At 34.9% G+C, this 19,531-nt stretch overlaps 1 protein-coding gene across 1 annotated transcript in view; it reads left to right on the top strand.

Annotated features, from left to right (window-relative positions):
- CFAP54 (cilia and flagella associated 54) overlaps nt 1–19,531 on the top strand; it is a gene marked incomplete at both ends in the record, with an annotated part of 84,120 nt that overhangs the window by 50,136 nt on the left and 14,453 nt on the right. Inside the window, 11 exons of the mRNA XM_010016297.1 lie at nt 60–242; nt 2,346–2,432; nt 3,447–3,569; nt 6,038–6,091; nt 7,444–7,654; nt 8,014–8,120; nt 9,094–9,263; nt 14,044–14,146; nt 15,580–15,718; nt 16,652–16,809; nt 18,445–18,571. Coding sequence (XP_010014599.1) covers nt 60–242; nt 2,346–2,432; nt 3,447–3,569; nt 6,038–6,091; nt 7,444–7,654; nt 8,014–8,120; nt 9,094–9,263; nt 14,044–14,146; nt 15,580–15,718; nt 16,652–16,809; nt 18,445–18,571 — 1,462 coding nt within the window. The remainder of the gene's footprint in view (nt 1–59; nt 243–2,345; nt 2,433–3,446; nt 3,570–6,037; nt 6,092–7,443; nt 7,655–8,013; nt 8,121–9,093; nt 9,264–14,043; nt 14,147–15,579; nt 15,719–16,651; nt 16,810–18,444; nt 18,572–19,531) is intronic.

Genomic DNA, 19,531 nt, shown 5'->3' with positions numbered 1-19,531 from the left:
TAGTGTTTCAGTAATGCCTATGCATCTTTTCACAATTAGTTCATCATTATTACTTTCAGACCCTGTTTAGAGCTTCTCTTCCACATCCAACGTCTGACTGTGACTTTGCACAATATGAAACAAATATGCTTATTCCTGGTATCGACTTGTTCTCCGATCGCTACAGAGCTGATATCTCTACTGTGGTTGCAAGCCTGAATTTCCTTATGTTTGAACTATATTGTGCAAAACAAAATTTAATCGTAAGTATTGTTTTTACATTCTGGAAATGAATTTTTTTGGTGTACTTATTAGATACCTCAGAAACTCTAGCAACGTAACTATGGTTAGGTTCTATGGCACTGAGATAGAAGCAAGGTATGTCTTGCTGCCTATAATTTTTAGAATATTAGGGGTACTTTTTTATTCAGGAGATGATAATACATGGTCATCCTGTATTATACATACTTAGCTTAGGCATTTTAGAGGAAACTTCCTATTATATACAGTTTGAAATACACTGGACTGAGAATTTCTTTAAATGCAGTATGGCCAGAATGCTTTCAATAATTTTACTTACACGTTCAGTAAATAAAAGCCCCTTCTGCCTTTCTCCTTCTCATGTTCTCTTATTGCTCAGTATGGAGTGTTTTTACAGCTTCCCTCTTATGGTGGTCATGTGCTTATTTCTTCTGTTTAGTGGCTGATCACTTCCACCACTTCTTTCAAAGGTGCAGTGCTGTACATTGGAATAAATAGACTGAATTGCTTACTAGTTTTGAAAAAGATGCAATTCTACCTCTGTTCCTGTTTGGTCCTCTATGTTTTGACAGATTTTCATGTCAAGTGATTATGTTATACCTCTATGAATCAACTCTCATAGTCACATAACAGAAAACTCCCCAGCAGAAAAAGTAGATAGTTTTCTCCTACTTTAACGAGTTGAATACACTTATGGAAAGGTCCTGCAAGGAGCAGGGGAAAAGATTGTGTGGTTGGTGGCAGGGGAGTAAGAAAAGATTAGAGGCTAGACATGGAAGAGGGGTTAGAGAGGAGGAGGCAGCAAGATGTTACCCTGTTTTTTTGTCAGCAAGCCATTTGTTGGATTGATTTCTTTGGAACTTCAGGCTAACTGTCTTACCTCCTGTTGTTGCTTCTTCCCATCCTGCTTTATTGGAGTTCACTTTGTTACCAAGCTTTGTCTAAATGCCCTCACTATGGGAGATCAAGTGAGATCAAGGTGCAGACAGTTACCTGGAGGCAGGGACACTTAATTTGACTGCTTGCTTCACGTGGCCATGCACAGTTTTGATTCTTTCTGCACTTGTGCTAGTAGAATATAGATCCAGGTCATAGATCATGGTCAAATATGAGAGCTTCATCTCCACTGAATGCTTAATGTGTGGGAATGTTTTGGATAGTGGGCACTAAGTTGATTTGACATTTAAATCAAAATACATCAGGATTCAAGTTTTATTAAAAATAAAATTTCAAAGACTAATTTGAAATACTTCAAATACCAGTTGGAAGCTGTATGGGTACAATTAAAACCTTTGCCTCAAGTATTTGTAATCCAAATTCAGAAGCATTAAGCTACTTTGTGAAAACTAAAACTGCATTTGACAAAAAAGCAACAATGTTGTTAGCATTTTCCAAGCTTGGGAACATTTTAAAGTGAGGAAAAATGTAAAAGCTGAACAGTAATTAAATTCTGGAAGTTCTTTCATTTTCAACACACAAATACGTCTATTAGGCAAGAATCTCCTGAAATATTATATAATAATAACAACAGTGTTTGTATACTTACTAGAACTGTTATAAATTTTTTTTGTTAGCTGCCCCTAAAAAAAGTTCCAATTTGGAATGAATGCAAATGAATTTGTCAATAAACCTCATCACCATCGGGTTATTTTACAATTGGTATTGTTTCACTTCATTCCAGAGCTTCACTGTGTTTATGTTATAAAGCTTACAGAATTCTATTATTCTGTTACTTATACTGAAAAAATTATGGCATCAAAATGCAGACAGTTTTAGAACTGTATATCAAGATCTTTCTAGTAGGTTTACTCACTAATGGTGTAGTAAAAAAAAAACCACCTCAAACACAGAATAATTTGGGGAAACTTCACTTTCTACATTGTGAATCACATAAAAGATAGTATAAGGGGTTAGCTTTAGCCAGCTGAAGAGCTTCTTAACACGTTCATCCTTCATAGACCGTAAGAGAAATAGCAGTGGTATGTGGCAGTGAAAGCAGTACTCCTTTATTATCTCTATATTTGTGATGTATAATCACAATGTACATTTCTATAACTGTACCCTTTATTGCATTTATAGCTAGATAACCTAATATTTTCTTACAGATTTTACCGTTGTTCACATTATACCAATACATTGTGTCTGAGATTTGTAAGGACCCAGTTAAATCTATTGAAGGAAGAATCTTCAAGGTAATCAAACAAACTTTTTTTGTTTCTCACAGCACATTGCATTTCAAATAAACTTTCATTTCATTTCATTGTTAAATGTAGTCGATTAAGTATTTCTTCTGATGTCACTACTATGAAAAGTAGTGCTTTAAAGTTCAGCTGTTGCTTCGCATTCCTTAGCACAACAGATTGTAGAATAGGACTACTTTCTAAATGCAATTATTTATATTCTCAGTTTTAGTAGAATATAGGGTTATTTATACAGTTTTACTGTTAATGTCCTACAGAGACTGTGAAGTACTTCCATAATTTCTTCCTACTCTCCATTTAACAAGCATTCTCCTTAAAGACATGGCCATAAGATTCTCTCTCTTAGATCCAAACTTTGTACCTGTTTTTTTTTTATCTTGTTCCACCAATCCTTTAAATGTTTTCTTATGTGCAAAACATAGATGATATTTTGTTCACGATGTTCATTTCTGGATTTTATCAGTATTAACGTGGAACCAGCTTGTCAGATTTCTGGGAACAGATTTTTATCATTTTGCTAATGTTTGCCTGCTGGTTTATTTTGGTTTTTTTGGTTTTTTTTTTTAAGGAATCTAACTTGTAGTGAGAGTCAAAACATTATTGGGTTTAGATATTTCCAGGAAATGCTGATATGGTTAGGGAGAGTAACTGAGTACTATGAGACTAAGATGAGGGCAATCTGTGAAACAGGGCTGATCTTGGACTAACACTCAAAGTTCTAGCCAGATGAATTAGCTTGCTCCTTTGTAAGGAGCAAGTTTTTGCTAAAGTATGTTTTTCTCTTTTTTGTTCATTTTTGTTTTTAAAAGTGAAAGACCGCTCTTTGATGTGTTACTTATTTACTATAAAATGTAAAAGATTTCTTTCCATCAAAGGATGCACTCTGTCAGTGTATTATTCTAGTAGCCAAACCTGCTTGAAAATTACCATTTGAATACATTTTATTTTGACCAAAAAGAATACCTGAAAATTATTTAAATAAAAGGCTCTGTTATTTTTTTACAGATTAAAGTCCTTACAGATATAGGATTTTTTACGGAGGCCTTTCATGAACTGTCTTTGCTTAACTGTGGAGAGAGAATTCCATGGAAAATACCTGCAGGATACAGAATAATTGAACAAATGATGGTAAACACCAGTAAAGTACAACATCGAACTATTAACACTCAGTTCTCTTCACAAAACTACATATTCTGCATGTGCAAGTTATAACACATTCCTGGAAAATTCCTAAATTTCTTTCAATAGGTCAAATAGTAGGCATTGAATGACATAATTCCTCTCACTGAACAAAAGGAACAAAACCAAATTTTGAAACGGACATGCTGTCTGTTTTATACAGTGAGTAATGCAGAATACACTGTTGAAAAAATAATGTGTGATTTTATATGTAGACATAAAAAATATGGATAGATTTCTTGTCCCATTAATGGCAAAATTCCCACCACCCCAGCCAGCGGCACAGTAGCTGCAGGGTATTGGGGGCAGCCCAGCCCAGGGCACTGGGCACCTCTGTGGGGCCAGGGCCAGGCCAAGGCTCTGCTGGGACATCTGCCTACAGGTGGATGTTGTGATCAGAGTTGGTGAGGAGAACTGGGCTCAGGCTCAGCTCCAGGGTGGCCGCACAAGGCTGTGGGGTCTGGCTGAGGCTGGGCCAGGATCTGAGCCCATGGGTGGGCCTGGCTTGAGGAGCCTGTGGCAGGGCAGGGCTGTGGGGAGCTGGACACCAGCCCTGTTGTGGTGTTGCTGGGCAGAGGCTGATGCTGCAGGGGGCCGAAATGGAGTCCTGGGACCTGGGTAGGGTGGGGGCAGCCCTAGGAGATGCTGGGCAGTAAGAGATATTGGCAACCTCAGAGTCTTGACAGTCACATCACCCCAGGTCAATCACTTCGATCTCCATACAAGTAGTAATCTCACCTTTGATCACTAATGTGCTACAAGGTTATGAAGCAGGTAGCAGTTGACCTGGGCTTCTTTGTGTTACCTGTGAACATAGCTGTGCAGGCTGATACAGTCCAGAGCTATTGGGCAAGTCTCTGCCATAACAATTATGTAGCTTTTCTTATTTTCCAAGCACATACCAAAATAATCTAATGAGTTATTGCTGGATGGATGCCATCAAGGTCCCACTTATATGAGTGGTGCTTATGAGTAGGTGTCACTCCATGACAAAGTATGTGTATCAGTGTGACAGAGGTGGATGAAACATGATAGAGCACTAGGTAGGGACACCCCTTTTGAAAGCAGCATGGGTTTAACTTCACTGTAAAGCCACATTTTGTACATGCAATAGAATGATGTTTCTAATCAGGTGATAATTGCAAGCTGATGCTGAAAGGGGAAATCCTAACCCACGTCCATAACTTCACATTTGCTTCCCTTACTCTGTATTGTAGACAGTGAAGCTGGCACTGCAGAGAAAATTGAGTTTAATGAGCTGATTTCCCCCCTCCTATCTCTCCAAACCCTAAGAGGGAGTTTCTAGCTGCCCCAAGGCCTGACTATCCTTACATTGCAGCCTCACAATGGCTAAAAACAGAGCAGCAGTATCTTTTTTGGCAAAAGAGTTATCAGTATCCTCACTGGAGCCGATTCTGCAGAGCTTCCCTGTTCATGGCTACAGTAGAAGGTATTTACTCCTTACTGATACTAGTCAGGTTAAAATGCATTTTAAAGGCCTGTTTTGCTCATAGTTAGGATGAGGTCTGGTTGATTTGTCACTTGTCTTTTTCTAACTGCGTTCACAGGTGAATGTTCGGGTGAATAGCAGAGGAAGTGCAGCATTAGTTCTCTGGTTAGGGTGTGACACATCTGGAAGCTAAGTGCTTGCTGGACTTTTGAACAGCTCTCAGAATAAGAAGGACTCATCTTCCAGGGAATGACAGAGATGATAGAGGGCTAAATCTGGAATATAGAGTTAATAAAAGAGTTAATAAAAATCACATAGAACCCAAGTGACAGTTGTGCATAGAGCTCTCAGTTATAATGAAGGCTGGAAATTATCATTACCTCTGGTTTTTTCCTTCTTCTCAGTTGACTGATTTGTCTCTTGATGAAAAGGTAAAGGGATTTTGAGCAAGGACTGGAATTAGGGTCAGGTTTCAGAAAATTGAAACACGCATAAGTGAAGAAATAGTTTTTTTAAGAGCCCTCAAGGAGGCTGAGGTCTCAAGTTCATCTTGACTTGTAGCTCTTGTTTCCTTTCCATTCCATTCACAGATTTGTGCTCTGGTGAACAGCAGAGGAGGTATGTGCTAAGTCCGGAATTAGGATGGGATTCAGAAATAAAGGCAGTTGATGGTTGGTGTCTGTAGAGCTCCTAGAATTTGGAACAGGATTTCTGTTGGTTTATGTCTTTTTCTTGCCTTGCTTTAAGTTGAAGAATCCTAGTGAGTGGTGTAGCAGGTGTAAGGATAGTTTTGGGTCTCAAGTTATGATTCAGGTAAAGCCTGTAGAAGCCAAGTAATTGTTGATATTTTTAGAGCTCTCAAAGTATAGTTGGAAATGCACTACACTTGTCCACTGCTCTGCTAACTCACTTATTTTATACTCATATTGTAACACAATACTTATTTTTGGTTTTGTCCATTTTACAGGCCTTACAGAAATTTGACTCCTCAGAATCTCTCCTGACTGTTACAAATTTACAGGTAAAAGAATCTGAAAGAGCTAAAAATTTTTTACTAGACATATATATTTATTTCTCTGACATGAGTTAGAGATTATTTGGTTCAGAAAATACAGTTGGTATTAGTGAAAAACAGTAAATAGAAAACATTCTTCTCAACAGTTTTACCATTTCCTAAATTTTAAATTTTATGGCTCAAGGGAGAGGCAAGTGCCATTATCACTGTTTCTCAGATGTGAGACCTAATATGTACAAATCTGTGACTTCTTTATGCAAAACATACTAGTTGAATTATTCAGGTTTTGTCATGATATGTAAGGTCTGGTGTTTATCCTACTAAAATACAGATAAAATATGTTATCTAGCCTTATAATTCCTATCAATCAGAGCTGCCTTCATAGATTTGTCCTAATTTAGATTGGGGTTCAGTCCATTTCTGGGGAGCTAAAAAACCCAAAAAGTGAATCTGTAAAGGTTAATAAACAGGTATTTCTCATTTTAAATAAAATCACATGTTCATAAATGAATTCATTGAGACAGTAGGGGTAAACATTAATAGCATATGGAAAAGAAACTGTACCATTAAAATAAATAAAGTAAAAAAGAACCAGCATTCTTTTTCCTCCTTTCTTTTCATTTTTTCCCCCTCTGCTTTTCTCTCTTTTGTTTACAGTAATTTTGCGTGTCTCCTACAACAGTTTATATTAGAAGACAGAAATGAGATGTCTATCTTGACAGCTTTTGATCTCACTAGTTTCAGATTTATTCTGAAGTTGAGCTTCTGATTTGAACACTTCACAGTCTATATGGGGCTCTTACTGGTCTCCTTATGATTTTGCAAAGCTGTCTAGACCTTCAACTTCTAAATTCATGAATCTAAAGTGAGACTATTAAACTCAAGATAAAACAAGGATGCTATAGTAAATAACAAAAGTATCCTATGAAATACACTAGAAGGGTCTGATAAAAGTTTTCCTTGCTTACTCTTTCTAGTTAGGGTGAATTACAACAACAGACGTCGAGTTGAGATTTTGGAACTACAGATTTACCTACGTATTTTTTATGATCACCTTAGCTAAAAGAGTGCTATGGACACTACAGAAAACTAGAACTCACACAGAGTAATATCTGTAACTTCAAAGATGGACCTTCTACTGGAAAACTGGTCACTTGAGGCTGTAGCAAGTCCTGCTAAGGGGTGAATGAAGTTTGGAAAGGAAAACAGCAACTTAGCCATTATGACTAAGAGCATATTACTAATATTCATATTAATTATTGGTAAACATCATTGTTAATAGAAGCAGAATATGTCTTGAACAAGAAAAATGTAAAATATGTCATTTCAAATAGTCCCAATTGTTCACTTTCTTGTAGGTACTGGAAGACATATTTAATCGGAGTCTGTCTTTAACAATGGTGCCACTGTGCAACCAACAAATAATGAATAAACTAACCTTAGCCAAAATGCATTTCATTATTTGCCTTTCTGCCACAATAAACAATATACCTGAAAAAGTGGAAAAACACATATATTCTGCTGATATCAACAAGCTGCAGGAGCCAAGCAAAATTACAGCATCAAAAGGTAATTATAAGGGTGATGGAAAAGTGCATTTCTTCTACAACTTGTTTCAAGCATAGTTTTTCCACTTTTAACTGCATATGCATTAATTTTTCATATTACAAACAATATTTATATTAAATGTTGATGGAAAAATCAGTCATTATCAAAATAATAAACACGGATTTTTCAAGGTTTTTTTTTTAGCTAATATCTCTGATATCATTAGAGCTGTATTCCATTCTTACTCACTTATTTTGATACTGAAAGTCCCAATTATAAATAGAGAGAAAAGGGGCATGTTCTCCAAATATGAAGTGTGTCTGAGAATGGTTTGGCCCTGCATCTGTTATCTGAAATTTCATCTGAAATGTATTTGACAGGTGATGCTGGTAAGAATTCTGATAAGAATTCAAGACAGCAGGAACAAAAAAGCACAATGATGCGGCTCGTTGACTGTAAAGGTGAATTAAATATGGCCATGCTGAAGGTAATTTTTTTTTTTCCCAAGGAAAAAAACCTTAAGAAACTGCAGTTTGTTCCAAACACATTGCTAATGCTTTCAATGTAACAGAAATTATGATGCGAGGATGGCATGAATAAGAGGACTAGAAATTTCTATTTCTAATCTGATTGTAATCTTATTAGCCATACTTGAAGTCTTGGTGGTTTGGTGCAGTTTTTCAAACAGTCTCCATGGGAAATGTCACAATCAGGTCTCAGTATGACTGTTACAGCAACAAGGGAAAAGACTGAATGGGATTTCAAGGTAAAATCATCTCCTTTCAGAGGGTGGTGTATGAGAACATCAGAGCCTTTTTGATGGGACAGTGTGCTCTACAAAAAAACGGAAAATAATCGTCTATTTATGTGAAATGTCTCAGATTTTTCATGTTCCTCTTTCTGATACTTTATTTTGGAGAAAACATAACTACAGCTTATTAGCTTTGTTTGAAGGAGGTTTGGTTGGTTGGTGCTGTTCGCAGCTTCTTATAGCTTTGTTTGTCAGAAAGACTGTAAATTACTGTTGAATTTTCAGGATACATACCACACTTAAGGATCTGTCAAAATATATATATAGAAAAGAATACAATACTTGCAACATCTTTAATGTTTTATTTTAATATTGTATTTTATTGTTTAAAATTACTAAGTATAGTAAGAAGTATAGTACAAAATGATCAAGTATAGCTACAAGATAAGAATGAAGAATGGAAAATTATTGAGTAATATTTCTAAGCCTTAAAATATGTGGTAAATAAATTGTAATAATACAGGCACAATTAAGACGTTGCTACTTCCAACACATTAAATCTCTAAACCTGAAAAAAGGCAAAATTAAACCTCCCCCCCGCTATATATAGAAAAAGCAAATTGTAAAAATTTGAGTAAAGTACTTTTAAAGATTTTTTTCTTTCTTTCATTATTTTTTTTAAATCATACAGCGTTTTTTTATTCTCTAGGGGATTTTACTGACAGAAGCTGAAGAAAGTCTTAGCCATCTTGTGCAGAACATACAGGACAAATATGATGGGGAGGTATCTCAGTGTTCTGCTGAAGATTTAGAGGTTCTTCTGGAGGCCAAACTTGAGCTTGCCACTATTTCTCAGCAATGGCATCAAGCAGCTTTCAGGTAAGTAATATTAAGAACAACCTTATGTTGCACACCCCTGACTACCAAAGACTAAAAAAAAAAAAAAAAATCAGCATTTTTTTCTTTGAATCCTTATGTCTCCATTAATATTCTAAATCTTAGTGACCAGCCATAACAACCCCATTAGTATATCAACAAATGTAAGTTACACTGGCATTTCATTTTTTATAACTGCTTTATTTTACTTTTTAAAAGATCGTCAGTTATTGGCCTATGATTTCTATGTGAGGTGTTTTTGTGATATAGTATTATACAAAACCCAAGAAAAAACGGCTATGATGTTCACTGTTTTTGTTAAAGTAAAATCTGTGTATGTTAGGTCATGCATTTTTTATCATTTTTAAGTATGCAGCAGAGCACTGATGTTATCTCTGAACTACTGTATTCTACTTTATTCAGAATGCCCTGTGTTACTGTCCTAAAAGAATATTTATTCTTGATGTACTTACTGGTGTCAAATTAAAATGTTAAATGTAACCTGTAACATATTAGATAATGTTTTAGCAGGCAATAACTATACTGTTAGTGATAACGTGTAAAACACTGTTGTATTTACATGATCTGACAGATATTTTCTCCAAATTACAATTTCCGAATTCTGTGATTTTTTTGAGGTTCTGAATTCTTTCAGAGAACTTCATGAAATTACAGTTGCGCTGTTCTTTGAATATATGTGATACACAGAAATATATTAATGGTTTATAGGCGTTAAGTTCTGAACATTGTTTTGATCTTTTAGCTAGGAGGATTCTTCTGTTTAGCATATCTGTAATTTTAAACTAATTTCTATAGGAAGGATAAAAGTCTAACAATACATAATGTTTATTAGTGTCAAGCTCTTTTCATCTAATTTTTTATTAGGTTGAAAAATCTTTGAGGGTACAAATCGTTAACTAGAGATGCAGCACATAGAGGTGTAGCACTGTCACCAGACTATATTGGGATTAGGTAGAATGTAATCAGTATCTGTAACTTTCACTAGGTCTAATCTGACTAAGCACACTGAAAGTATTAGAGTAAATCTTACATTATAGTATGTACCAAGCAAAAAGCAAAATTAACATTTCTTACTGTTGGAATACTGCTGAAGTTTTGTGTAACACTTCTAAGTCAAGGTATGTAGGTGATGTAATTGTAGATGATTCAGCAGGCCAACCAGCAGCAGTGGGTTTTTTTCCTTTTACCTAATAAAAAAAAAGAAAAGTTTTCTTCTATGTCAAAAGCAAACTATCTTCTTTCTCCCAGCTGTCTTAGGTGAATAAACAAACCAAATCAAACCTCCTTATAGCGGCTATGGTACAGCAATAAAGAAACAAAATAACAAGAACAAGAGGTTCAGAGTGCTGTATAGACTGCTGAACTGAAAATAGAGAGTATTGCAGTATTGTCTTTCACTCATGTTTTGTTCATGTTATTTTAAAAGATAGAAGTTTCCCCACAGTTCAGATATTAGGACTAATAATTTAGCAGTGATGTCGTTTGTGAAGTCGTGCAGTAAGAACTTGTAGGCTATTTGTGGACATTTGTCATCTTGAAATATTAATCTATTTCAGTGCCTTTTGAATTAGATTAATTTACCATAAATTTTGCAAAGAAAAAAACAACAAATCACTGGACAGTGACCTCATTGTTCTTTCCAGTACCATGTGGATTTAATAAAATTATCATATTACTAACTAAGGACTAGTATGCAGACTTACGAAATAGCTTGTGCATAAACCCAGTTTACCTTGATAGTAGGCTTTTTAAAACCTGTATTAGTAGAGTTCTGACCCAAACTTTCTCACCCTGCTAAACAAGTTCCAGTATACAAGCCATCTTCAGTGGAGGACCCTTCTTTTTGACATGCAGTTTTACCTAGTTTAGCTTCTCTTTTGGCTTATAACTCGTCTCAGATTGAAGAAGCTTTCTTAAGAGTATCAAGGGTTCCAATGGATGTCAAGCATTTTATGGATCATTTTTGGGAATTTTTGATGGGTGTTTAATGGGCCTTATATATTGACAGAGGCAGAGGAAAAAAAACCAAACACCATCAAACAATAAAGGGTTATTCGTTTGGGTTTTTTTTAACCTATTTTACATTTTTATTGCACTGCCATCCATGGACACTGCTGATATATCTACCTTAGGTACAAATGAAACATTCCTTCAGACAGCTGAATGTTTCCTGCCTGCCAGCCTAGAAATCAAACTTTGCATGATATTACAGAAATTCATCATTTTTTTCCTTTGGAAAATGACTTAGAGGTGAAATTGTTATAGTCAGCTGTACTTTCCTATTTTGATCATCTTGTCACTTTCTGATTCAGCTGATAAAAGGATGTGTATTTTGTCAAGGGAAATATATAGACACATCACTCTTGTTGACAGCAGAAGAGGGTCACAAAAATTTCATCAAGGGAAGCTTCTACATTACAGCTTCTGTTTGCAAAAAATTTGTGCCCAGAGTAAGTTTATGTATAGGACTAATTCTGTTGATCTCAAAGAGAGTACTTACATGGTGTCCCCGCCTAAGAAGGTGAGCTTTCTAATTACCCAAATAGGTACTTGTCTGCTTATGTGAATACATTAATGCTTAAAACAATACATATATGAATCTTTGGGCTTGTGGTCTACATTTTATTCATGACGTTTATATGTAAGTGTGTAGTTGTAAGTGGCCTAACTTTCAGAATTGCTGAATGTTGACAACAGCAGTTAATTGGAGGCAGTGGTGCTCAGGAAGTTAGGTTAATAATTCTTTAAAGTCCATATATGCTCTTGGGTGCTGCACCTTCTCCAAATTATTTGAAAAACATTAGTCATAGGATCTCAAACAATCTTTTGAAAAATGTCAGGTTTTGCTGTAATTTTAACTTTGATGCCTGGTTTCAAGGGAAAACTCTTCTTAATAAAAAGAAAGAAAATGCAGTTGGGATATTTCATTGCGTTATCCTTACTGTTGTTTTGCTTTTATAAGCAAATTCTGTTTTGTCTTTTCCATTGTTAGAAAGAAGGTTATCATCAAATTCAACATTGATTTATTCTGGTTTCATTTTGTGGAATAAAGCTGAGGTAAAGGGATGATGAAGGAGATTCATAAGGATTGCATTCTGAGAGCTGAAAGGCAAAATATTAACAGTTTTGGTTCTCATTGTTACTTTGGGGTATATCTGTGCTGAATTGGTGTAATCCATCCAGGTCTGCATCACAAAGACAGCAAGCAGGCTAGAATCAGAAATGACAGGAAGACTTTAACTACCCTCTTATCTCTGGAGGTTATCCATTCTGCGTTTAGATAAGTTGGCAGAATAATGTGAGCAATTTCAGAGTAGTGCAGCCCTTGTTCTGACTTCTTTGTGCATGAATCAAGAACTCTGCCTTTACAGAAATTAGTCTAGAACTTCTCAACAGCAGTAAATTCACACAGAGACGGCATCTCTCTTGCATTAAAAACTCTTTACAGTGTTCTGGCAGTGTAAAAAGGACTTAAGGTGTTCATAAATTATTTTTTTCCTTGTGCTTCATAGTAGCCAGTCTTTATGTACAGAGAGTCTCTCTATGTAAAAGGACAGCATAGATGGGAATTTTGGTTATAGCAATTAACCTGCAGAAGAATCTTTTAAAAGGTGAGCAACTCCACTACTTTTGCATTATTAGGAACATATGTTTCAGTGGGTAGAGAATAAATAGAATCGTAAAAAAGAAACCAAACTGAGAAAAAACCAAACCCAAGCCCAAAAATTTTTTAGAGAAGAGGTAGGAAAGTAGAGATTTATAGATGTAGGGGAAAATGTACTATTAGAGATGGAAAACTAATAACATGAAACGCTGGTGATGGGAGTTCTTTTTTGAGTAGTGTGTTCTTTGAGCAACAAATTCCACTGTGAAAAGGATCTTCTCAATATGTTGGTTTTGCAGTGTCTTCATATCATGAAAATAATTGTATTCACAAAATTTGCTGTTATAAATATACATTTTTATAGATGTCATGAAAATCTAAGTGTATCTGAAAGCTTTAAAATGAAAAAAAACCCCAGTAGTTAATATTTTAAGAAACCCGACAATGTTTTGTGATCCCAACTCACAATTTTTCAAATGTGTGGTTGAATGCTGCACCAGACCTAATAGTGTCTGTATCTTTCTAGATGCTATTTGGAGCAAACTCCAGAAAAGGATTATGACTGGGGGTGTGGGGCAGAGTCAGTGCCATGTTATTGCTTACCAATGAGGTTTTGCCAGGATGGCACCCAGTTCAGTTCTTGGTTGGTGGTGTTTACTAAGATCCTGTGACTATTTTGTCATTCGGTTAGCAGAAGGATTAACATATAGCATGGAAAGGCTTTAAGGAAGATGTTTTATTACCTCTCTAGTATACAGATTAGATACAGAATTCTTCTAATATATTTTGTCATTTGAAGTATTTTTATATATTCTAATTTCTAAAAGCCCATCCCTGAAGACAGATATGTGCAACTCAAAGTCATAGCAGAGTTCTGTTTTGATTGCTCCAACAGAATAGGATATATCTTGGTTTATCCATTATTATAAGGTTATGTCTGCTATTGGCAAAACTTTTTCTCTTAATGCTGCTTTCTTGCTTTCATACTGCAGTGTCTACAGATTCAGTATACAGTTCAAATGTAATTTTTTTGTTCTGCTGAAGTAAAAATTGGTAACTGCTGAAAGACATCTCTGACTTAGTCAGAAATGAAGTATCATAATAAAAGCTTAAAATGGCAAACATAGGTAGTATTTTTAATATCATTCTGTGTCACAGTGCTGCTTTGGCTTTTTCTGCAATTCAACTTCTTCAAGATGCAGAAATTTTCCGGATGGAAGGGACACATTTTAAAGAAGAAAAGGATGAAAGACAGTGTTTGGTATGTGTGGATATTTGTCTTAAACTATTGTTTCTTAGTAAATGAAGTCCTGCATGAAGTGTTGAGTGTTTTTCAGAATACTACTAGAATATAGCAGCCATCTGCATTAACCTGGGGAGAAAATGATGTTTGACATATTTTAGGTACCTATAGTATATTCAATATGTCTGTAATAATAATTTTAATTTATATGTGGTTAGGAATTACGGTTTTTATTTGTATGCTCTCAGTTGGCAACAATGAAAATCTTTTAACTCCCCCTAAACAAACAGAAAGTGGTAAAAATAGCTAGAAGTGAAAATCTTGTATTATTCAGTTAAGGTATTTTACTTTTTCTGATTGAAAACACACTTAAGAGTATCCTCATTCAAAGAGCCAGACCGACCATTGCCATTAACATCAACAAGGCTGTGTTCCAAATTTAGCAAGATTTCAGCTGACTTATGTTGTCTAAAACACAGGGATACTGATGCATACTTTGGAAAGCAAATGTGCAATATACCACACATTCATTCTTGAGTGCGCAGTAGCTCAAACAGACTCACATGGACAAAGCAGTTGAGCACTGAGGCCAGATTTTGTGACATGCATGAAACTAGACTTTCCTGCACGCAGTTTAATTATTTTGTCTGTGTTGCTTATCAGGGTCTTCTGTCTTTCTTCACTTGCTCCTACATTTTCTTAGGAGTGCCATGTGGCCAGTAACTGACTTATAGCTATCTTTTTTTTCCTCATTTGCATCAACGCAAACAATTACTTTTTGTATAAGTACAACACAGCTGGTGCACTGTCCATTTATTGCTTGATGGATCAAGTCTTTCAAATATGGACTGTAAAATCTTGGTAGTAGGACTATTTTATATTCTGTTTAAATTCTACACTTAAAATACGTGAAGATGGCACAGGGAGTTGAGCTCAGCATTCTTCCAAACACTTCCAGTACTATACATTAATATTTGTTTCTAATAATTCAAAATATTGAAAACTGGAAATAAAACATTATGATTTTATTTCTAATTACTAGTGAGGTACCAGAACTTGGTATTGATCCCACTCTACAATTAGACTTTTATGTGCCTTAGTTTTGTGTAATGTTCCTGTTTGGGAGCAATGAAGTCCAAACTGCTAGAATTATTCTCCATGACACATACAGTATATGGATATATTCATGGGGTCTCCCATAAAAACTGGTTTAATTTTAATTTGCTACAATTGTTTTTTTCCTGTAGATTAAAAATTATATAATAAATGGCCTCCAGATATTAAAAAAATATGTATCTGTCGTTCAAATAAAGTTCTAGTTACAATGATGTTATTTGTGATATATTTGTATTAATTTAATTTATTTTAGACCAATGCTGACCTGTTGCTTTGTTTGTAGCAGAACAGTTGACTCAGAAAGTAACATTTCTCTTGCTTTTGGAAATTATTAGGACTCTTACATCAAAGATGTTCGACTGCCTCACTGTGTAACAGCACAAGATCATATAAATATACATCTGTGGCTAAGATGTCATACAACATTAGTGACTGCACTAGTAGCACAGATATGTGGTGTTGGTGATATGGAAGGTATTACCAGTTTTTGGTTTAGACTTTTGGCAAATTTAGATCCTGGCAAATTCAGACACAATTCTTATTCATAAACAATAAAATATTAACATTAATGCTGGGGCTGTGTCACTGAGCAATGATTTGTATTAAATTAATCTAATGTAATAAGGAAAACCTGTTTCTGAGTACAATCTCTCCTTAGAGCATGTAACACAAAGCATAATATTACTTTTCATTTAATGATCATTATTGTGTGAAAAGTTTCAAATGTTCTGGTGTAATTAAGTATGCTTGTTCTAAAAAACACTATTGCTACATACTTCCAGTTTCTGAGGTCTCAGAAGGTTGTTTTTTTTCACTTTTTGTATCTCTAATAAATGAAATGTTCCTATATGTTCTAAAAATGTTCTAGATTCTTTTTTTCTTGAAGAATTTTAGTAAGATACTACAAAATACATTTATTGTAGTTTGATTATGAATAAAATGGTTTTTAATTCCTTAGTTCTATGAGCTTAGTATGAACTTTGATGCTCACATAAGTATCAAAATCACAGTTTTGGTCTGTAGCCAAGCTCCTATTTAATTTCTTCTGGATAATTCCTGTGAAGACTGTTACTGTTTTGAAGTAACTGAGATCAGATTTGTGAATATGTAGAATATGTTTTATGGGTGAGAATGACATCTGATCTACAAAATCTGATTATTTATGCTGGTGGCTTACATATAAAGAAAGCATTTGGATGAAATATAACAAAGTGAAGTTTAAAAACTGTTTTTTTCTTGTCTTTTGAAAAAGATTTGCCACAGAATTAATGAAGTGGTAAATTTGGAATTTATAATGTCAGATTTTCTGTAAGTTTTTAGTGTGGAAGTGACTTCTTAAGAATGGTAGAAAGTACTGTCAAGTCTTTTCTGTTGTATTTTTACTATTATTATATTCTTTTATTTTAGAAAATTATGTGTCTGAACGCAGAAGTGTGCTAAAAGAAGTAATACTAGAGGCAGAAGCCTTTGGTGATATTGAGACTCAGGCTGAAATGATGGTGCAAGCTGCTATTCTTGACCTGCAAGAAAAACGTCCCATGGCAGACATCAAACTTCTTTTGGAGGTTTGAGCATGAAGGAGAAACTGGTTGCTTTTCTTTGATGCATTTTTCATGTAGTCAGAACAGCTGACGCCAGCATTAAAGAAATTTGAAATAGGGCCTCTAAAATAGATGTTTTTTTTCACTTCGTGTGATTTGTCCTCATAAATAGACAGCAAAAGTAGTAACTGCTTTGGTTTATGTTGTCTATGTCCAAACAGAATATCATCAGTTTACTGCAAGAGAATACATTAATTTCCCCTCCAGCTTCTTTGACTCTTGTGAAAAGTATGCTTCTGCTGGCAGACATACTGACACTGCAAACAGGAGAGGATACAGAACATTGCTTTTCTACAATGAAACCACTGAACTTACTAATTTTGGCACACAAGCTTACCATTAAAGCAGTAAGTATATGTTGGTGTTTTACACAGCATTTGCAAATCCTTAATTATCTATTCTGGAAACTACTTTAGCAATCCATTAAAAAGTGCTATTCCTATTAACTGATCAATTTTTCCTAGATTACATACTGTAAAGAAGTAATTAATCTTACCAAATCTATTTATGCGTATTCATCATGCATACTCATGTATGTAGTCTGGTATTTTCATACAATTTGAACATATTGAATACTTGCAAAATGTACATCCATATGTGAAAACTGACATACATAGCTTGACTTTTAAAGAGATGTGGAACACTCACTTTTCCCATTTGAAATGGGGTATGTGTTTATACTCAGCACCTCAGGTAGGATGAACATCTCATAAAATTCCTAGCTCTTGACCTCAAAGTTTTAGAATTTAGCTTTGTATTTTAACATAGAATAATTTGAATTAGAAAGTCTATATAAAGCAGCCTATTGTTTATGATGTTTTAGATTGACAGATTGTTGTAATCAGTATGGAGAAATCATTTCCATGTAAAAATTTACATATGCAATAAAAAAAATATCTGAAGACATGGAATCTGTGAGAGGAATGTATAGTAAATCCATTAACTTCTTTGGAGACCCAAAAATAGATACGCATTTCTGCAGTCTCTACCAGTTCTTGATACAGCTTATGAAGAAAAGCTTTTGGATCAAATTCTTTCCTCATATTTCCTAATCAGAAGTTTAATCCATTGAAATGTTTCCCCAGCTAATAAAGAATCATATGAATAACTTCAGACTCAGAAATCCACTTACGAGACTTACCAGCCTTCAAGAGATTTAACATTTTACAGCATGTCCCATCACCTTATTTCCCTGAATGAAAAGTTTGACTGTTCCATACATGTTATCTTTTTTTTCCCTGGCCTTTGCTGGATGTCAGATTTCTATGTAGAAATGACAGTTTCTTTTGAGGGCTCAGGTTACTTGGGAGATCTATTGCTTAAAGACTGATTTGAGGGAGTTTGATTTTAGAAATCAAAGCTAACATTAATAGATTTTATCAAGAGTTCATTGAAATTATTTACTTGCTACCAAACTCCTCTGCAGAGTAGACAAGTACAAATTGAAGTAAATGAGTTTGGGAGTATCAAGCCCTTTTCTAGTGCTCTTTTACAAGACTCATTCGAGTTCCAGGTTTTTGCCATGCCTAACTTACTTTGTTAAGCTGCTATATGACTTACTGTCTGCAATTTGATTTTACAAAGTATATTTTGTCATAGATTTTTGTTTGCGGAGAACCCATTGAACAGCAAATAGATGACAGTACCATGACTTGCCTGGTCCTACCTACAAAAAATATCTACTTGCCACAGATGAACTTGCTAGCCCAAGTCAAAATGAGAATCGGTAAGAAAAATGCAAATCATTAATTTTATTTTTTCATTACTTTTTACTCATACTTTATGCAAGAGCAGATAAACTGATGCATGAAAAGTATTAAATGATTTTCATTATACAACTAAAATATTATGAAAACTAACAATAGATGCCTGTTCAGTTCCATGCAGTGTGTATAAGGAAGGTACAATTCTTACAGGAAATACGATCAACAAAGGCTTAAATATTAATATTGTAGCTTGCTGAAATTAATGGGAAATTCAATTTTTAAAATTTGAAAGTTAGCAATAATTTGCCAACTTCTGTACAAAATGTTCAGTGAAAACTCCCTGTATAGGTTCCATCTCTCTGGAAGCAGATTTAGTATCATTAGTTAGTTCCCATACCAATCACCATGGAATAATAGTGATAATTATTTATTCCAATAGAATAAACAGTGTCTGTTATGATTGTCACCCTTTAATAACTTTTCTTGTTAACTTTTCTTTATATAGAATGTTGGAAATACGCTGAATAGTAACATAAGTGAACATTTAAGATCTGTCTTGAGATTTGTTGCTATATAGCAAACATAGGGAAAGGGATATTGCCTTAATGTTCTTTTCGCTAAACTTAATTAGGTGTATATCTGAGTTATAATAGACTAAAAAATCTAGAAATCACTTACTGCACCTTGGTTCACATTGTGGAGCATCCTCAGTGTTCTGGCTTCTTTTTCAGGAAGATATGTTCTGGGAGGAGCACATTGGTGCACCCCAACCACTACTTTCTAGCCCTTAGAACTAAAATAGAGGTAATCTAAAATAAACACTCTGAAACGCATCTGCTGTGGCCGTCCAGTCTTCAACACCAACTGGTTTGCTCTAGAGATCCACTCTTTATTGTGCTTTACTGCTTATCAGTGCAGGCATGGCCAGTTTTACTCATAGTATTGGCCATGTTTGACCAGCTCCTGTTTAAGAATCCACA

The sequence above is a fragment of the Nestor notabilis genome, unplaced genomic scaffold (genome assembly GCF_000696875.1).
Source record: "Nestor notabilis isolate BGI_N333 unplaced genomic scaffold, ASM69687v1 scaffold15690, whole genome shotgun sequence".
NCBI classification, from domain to species: domain Eukaryota; kingdom Metazoa; phylum Chordata; class Aves; order Psittaciformes; family Psittacidae; genus Nestor; species Nestor notabilis.
This window is presented reverse-complemented; position numbering and strand designations above follow the sequence as displayed.